Genomic DNA, 6,000 nt, shown 5'->3' on the forward strand with positions numbered 1-6,000 from the left:
TTAATCCAGCCAGTGCTTAATGAGATATTTCAGGCTGGACCAACACCAAGTGCTGAACCAACTGACTGATCCCTAGAGTAATTCTACTTGCATGACTAAAAAAAATACCTTGCCAAATATATGTTTAATTGTTTCATCGAATGTCGATCTCTCAGTCTGTCTCCTACAACTGGGAAAATAATTTACTGCTGCCTCCCCTCATATAGCTCATTAGTCAGGCTACTAATTACACTGCTTACCCACAGAGTCGATCAGAGTAAACACCCACCAAGCTCTCTCTTTTCCCATCTCATCTGAATACCACCAAGGAGGCAATGACAATAGGTCTAACCCAGAACAGCATGTCCGAATGCATATCTCTGTGTAGCCACCCCCCACACCTACTCATCTCTGAGGGCCATGAAACATGTCAATAACTTGTCCTCTCTCAAAAGCTTTTGAAATTAAAAGCCTCTTATATGAAATTATTCAGACATGACTGTCAACATTTGACAGTCATTTGCATTGTTAAAGCAGCATGTAGTGGCAAGGAAACTTGCCCCCACGCCTCTGCCCCCACTACCTTACATTGAGTAGGTCTCGGTGCTGGAGAAACATGCCAGTAATCTAGCAATGATTTCTCCACTTACAGGGGAGGGGTTGCCAGGCACCTGTTTCATTAGTGCCACACATCTTTCTTTCTCAGTTTTTCTCCCCCCCCCCCCCCCCCCCCCCCCCCCCCCCCCCCCCCCCAATCACCTCCTCATTCCCGTCTCCTTCCTCCCGCAAGCCTCGTTATTCAAATTTCCCTGCTGTCAGCCCACATTAGCAAAGCGCCACAGTTTGCCTGTCAGCTGGCTTAATTGCTGTAGGTGCCTTCTTTTATTAGGTAACCCCCTCAGCTCGTTTGTTCCCTTCCGCCGAGACCATCGCCACAACAGCTTGTATAAACCTGAAATCCCTTCAGCCTCTTTTCCCTTCATTTTCCTCTACCTTTTCTTTCACTCTGTAATCGCTGGCTGAGCAAAGCAGGCAAACTCCAGATCGATAGTCACGCTCTCACCATAGGGCAACACTGGTAATAAAGAGCTAAAAGCATGCTAGGACTGAGGAAGTGGAGGCTTGCTTTATGGCAGCTCGGAGGGTGGAGAGAAGATGACTCGCCTCCCTGACCTTTTTGCATTTTACTTTCTAGATAAAATTAATTCAGAAATAGTCCCTCCTTGGGGTTGTTGGGATAATAAGGAGATACGAGATATACAAGTGAAAACTTATACCTCCTTTTGGCCTCAAAAGCAAAACAGTTATTTGAAAATGATGTAGACCGTATGTTTGAAGCAGCAACAGCAGCAAAGGTAGAAATCTAGAGATGAAAAGGGCAGAATTTCTCTAATCTTAGCCACTCCTACCGACAACCACTGGCATAAGCACTAAAAGACTTCTGCTGATTTCTGGCCTCACACTCGATTGAACCCTGGCTTCCAGGCAGAGTTCTCTACCAAAACCACAACGTTGTAGTTTACCCATTAGACTTTTTTTGGTCTATTTATGCAACTCTAAACTACTTACCAGGTCTAAAAGAACCAATTTCTCTAGTGTCTCAAGCTTTATTTACAAAAGCCTGGAAAGAGCAACCAAAGGAAATCCGGGGCTCTAGTTCCTGTTGTTTCCTCACTTATAACATGTGCAGGGGTGGTTTGGCTTCATTAAGGTAATAAATAAGGCTGAAACAAAATGTGAAAGGCAAAATGTGTTGCTCCAAAACCTGTGTATATCATTCAGCATTAATGGTACCTTCATAGAAGTGCAAGATACTTCTTGCACACCATCTAGGATGTTGTCTTTTGAATTGCTAACTGATGCCCTTGATTTCTGAGAAAGACTTTCAAATTTTGAACTTTCAGACCACAGATCAGTTTTCCATCATCCCTCTTACATTAGCCACCACTAACGGATAATAAACATTTTTAATCAGACCAAATTACTTAAACTACTAAAAACATAACCAACGCTCCTCTCCTCAGACCAGACCATTGCTTAGGATAAAATGCTGGGTAGAGGGCTACTGGTAATGTTAGGACCTGTTTTACTGTGAGAAGTACGGATGTCTTTAGTGATAAGTCTTTTAGCATCCAGAAATTTTGGTAATAGAAGAATCAGTAAAATTCCTGTTCTAAAATTCCTGTTCCCGGATCATCAAACTACAGACCTGTGGGCACAAATGTTTTGTGGGTCTTTGAACTGTCATACTGGGGGGGCAGGGGAGGGCGGGTGTCCCCCTGAGTTAATCCTGACTTACGTGTTTCCGTGACAATCGTGCGATTGCGCCAAAAGCATAACTCAAATTGTGCATTGGGCTCCTGGGCATTTGCCCAATTTGCCCATTGGATAATCTGGCCATGGGCACTTAATTAACCGCTCAGTAATTTCACATTTCTCTTACATGTTATTAATGTATATTAAATGGTTGGGTCAGCACAGCCCAAAACAAGAAAAAGTTTCTTATTTAAATATACTTTAATATTCTATTTTTCTTCTTTTCCTTATGTCCCCTGAGTGTTTCTATCACTGCGGCAGATTTGAAAGAACTCTAATGCCCTAAGACAGCCAGACATGCCTGCCATAACCTATGCACTTCTCTGCTGGTCTGTTTTTGGCATCAGTTGGACCCTAAAATAATCTGAAAACAGACACTCAATCTTTCCATGTGGTGTTAATGCTATTTTGGCAGAAGGATCTCATTTGTGCACATAATTTTACTTTGATTAGCTGCTGAAAAGTTAAGCTTAGGCATTCAGTGGGTTTATTTTCCAAGATGTGCAAGAGGTGTGATTAAAAAGTTCATTTTTGACTTGCCTGTTGCACTTTACACCAGTATATATATATATATATATATATATTATATAATATATATATATATATATATATATATATATATATATATATATATATATTTTTTTTTTTTATTTTTTTTAAGTTAAGTCATTTATAGTCACATATTTCAAGAGAGGGGGTTACCAAGTATTTACTTTACTTGAAAAATCAGGAAATAAGATCTATTATAAGAAGCTGTGATGATTTGGGTTATTTTAAATGCTCCCTGTCAGATAGAACCACAAAGTTCTTGCTAACAATGTGAAAATACACCAGAATTTGAAATCAGCATTGCAGCGTTTTATAGTCACTGTTTGGCAACTATGTTGGAATACATGGGCTACGTGTTTATATATATATGGGTCACTTCCTTCACAGCACACCAATATCCAGTGATGACAGGTTACTGCCAGCCTAGCATTTCAGAGATTAAACAGTTTGCCGGCTTGAGTGGCCCTTCACTCCGAGGTGCAAACAAGAGTTGCTGATGGCCAAGACTTTCTGATGATGGCTGCCTCACATGGTACCGTTAAGATCTGCGGAGAGTTCAACTCAAAAGGACCGCTGCCCTAAACATCCCACCCAGACCCGCCGCAGTCTGCTACTCTCACCCTGGGACGCCTGCCCATACATTAAGATGTGGTTTTTAGCTCTCACAGGAACACAGCGAGGAGAGGCTAGATGAGAGGGATTGGGTTTACAGCGCAAACCACAGACCCACAGTCTGCCTCCTGCCCTGCCTTCCTGCACTCAGCTATACTACATGCACAGCTGCTGCTAGTGTGTAATGTTTCTGCATGTGCTGTGTGTTTGGGCAAGGGAGGGGGGGGGGGGGGGGGGGGGGGGGGGGGGGGCTCCAATAACATATGCCTTCCTGAAAGGAAGTATAGGTTGAAACGTTGAAATAGACATGATGGTAAACGCACAAAAATCCAAATGATGTCTTTCTAGTCTAACCTTCTTGACTGGATTTGTGAAACATTAATTATAATGGTGTACACACACATTCACCATGAACTTTTCAATGCAAGGGACATGAATGTCAAAACACTGTCAGGGTGGGGCGCAGGGTGGCATGACTGAGGGATGTAGAGGAGGGTTAGGCAAATGAGCAGGTCTTAATTGATACTTCACACAGCTGGAGGACCAGTGTTTTATGTATTTCAGTCTGCTCAAAGCTCTCCACATAAACTCCACTAAAGCAAATTAAATCCATGCAGCACAAATTTTCCTCCTAACCTTGCAGAAATCTATCTCAAAACACAAACAGCTTGTCATTTTCTTTCTTTCTTTTTTTTTTTTTTTTTTTAACAGCCCACGTGCTGTTACAGAGATCTTTGGCAATAGCATTTACCTTCTTGAAAAGGGGCTGGCTTATAGTTTTCAGCATCAAATCAGTAAATCAGGGCGATGAATCACTTGATATGGAGAAAAAGCAAAAGCAAAATTTGTGAAAACAATGAGTGGCTCTTGAGAAGGGCAGGCCATTGAGGGAAGGTGACAGCATGCCAAGCTGACTCACTTCCCCCCTCATGGTTCATGAGGAAAGCAGAAACAAACACACACTTCATCATCTGGGTCAAGTCCACTATAGTATGGAGATAGGAGGCTTTACGTTTCTGGTGGTGGTAGCCACCAAGGACATGAGATTTATACACAAAGGCAGTCAGTAAAGTTGGACGTTGTTTGAGCGGGGCTTTGCCTCACTGACAACAATCTTCCTGACCTTCTTAAGACAAAGCCTACACCCAGCGTTGGTATAAAGGCAAATAATGTATGTTACAGAGAACAGCCTGAGGAGAATCATACTTTCCACACAAGATAGTGCCCGGAAATACACACTAAGGACAAAAGACATGCAATTTTGACTTGCACTTTCTCGTTAAGACTCAAAAAGGTTTCGGTTAGACTGTATTTAACTGATACTCAATCTGATACAATAATCTCAATAAACGCGTGGTTACATAGTAGCTAGCCTACTTACCGGTGGTCGGTTCTGGGGAAACATTGTAGCCGCCGACTTGTGTGTCTTTGCGTTTTTTTTGTCCTTTTTTTTTCCCTTTTGGGACTGAAAGCTTCGTCGAAAAAATACGAGCAGCCGATGTACTATTGTTGGTCTCACAGAGCATTTGGCTGGATTTCAAAGATAATAGCAAAGCTAGCCTCGACTCGCTCATTCCTTGCTTCAAGACTCCTTTGTTCTGGTTATATCTCCAACCCCACACCGCACCGCACTCGACGAGTAGTAAGGACGGGGAGAGGAGGAGAGGGAGAAAACAACCCGGTCCAAGGAAGCTCTCCTCCAAGTCCTCAACTTCACGCTTCCAGCAATTACACTAAGGCAAATTGTTTCCCTCTTCTTCGATATGTATTTTCGCCGTCTGTAGCGTAAAGGCCAGAGGGGAGAAATGTGGTTCGCTTGTGGCTTCGGAGACGGACACACCACCAGCACACTGAATGCAGCCGCAGCCTCTTTTGTCTCGCTCGTTGGGCCTGCACTCTTTTCACACAACACTCCCAGTCCCTCACTTCTCTCACTCCCCCCTGCTCTGATCCTCAATGGGACATTACATATGGGTAGCTTTCTTTGAGGAGGGGGGAACCTTAAGACACGGTTTCCTTGGTAATTATCAACCTTACGATTATGTATTGTGCTTTCCAACGGAATGAAATATTGTACATTAAGGCTATGATCCCCATCCAGGATATAAATAGAGGGCAAATCAGAGCATTTACACAATGCCGTTCTTCAAACAGCCTGATGATATTTGCTAAGAAACCTTTGCAGGTCTCATGTTAGTGATGCATCGTAATCAGCTTTATTCACATCTAGCCGCGGAAATGAAGATGTATCCACGCAATTGGGAATTTTTAATTTTATAAAAAAGTCCAAAATGTATTTAGAAAAAAAGGATTCTGAGGAATTGTTCAGTGATTGAATGAAATCTCCACGTGGGGCTCGGCCTCGGCACAGTAAACACTGGTAAAATGAGCCAATGAGTATTGAGAATACCCCACGTGGGGTGTGGTGACCGTTCGCTGATTGGAGGATATAGGTAGCACAATGCTCCACGCGTCAATCAAGCGGGTTACAAACGTTCCGTGAGGTTAACCCTTTCCTGGCTTCGTGGAGTGATTGAGAAGGCG

At 42.9% G+C, this 6,000-nt stretch overlaps 1 protein-coding gene across 5 annotated transcripts in view; it reads right to left on the reverse strand.

The window, feature by feature from the left end:
• The window catches only part of tle2a (TLE family member 2, transcriptional corepressor a), a 38,013-nt gene extending 32,652 nt beyond the window's left edge, over positions 1 to 5,361 (reverse strand). For all 5 annotated transcript variants that reach the window (XM_030726803.1, XM_030726802.1, XM_030726801.1 and 2 more), the window contains exon 1: positions 4,838 to 5,361. In XM_030726803.1, the coding sequence (XP_030582663.1) occupies positions 4,838 to 5,030 (193 nt within the window). In that variant the 5' untranslated portion in view covers positions 5,031 to 5,361. The remainder of the gene's footprint in view (positions 1 to 4,837) is intronic.
• Positions 5,362 to 6,000: the final 639 nt, after the last annotated feature.

This window comes from Archocentrus centrarchus, chromosome 4, assembly GCF_007364275.1.
Source record: "Archocentrus centrarchus isolate MPI-CPG fArcCen1 chromosome 4, fArcCen1, whole genome shotgun sequence".
Taxonomy (NCBI): Eukaryota; Metazoa; Chordata; class Actinopteri; order Cichliformes; family Cichlidae; genus Archocentrus; species Archocentrus centrarchus.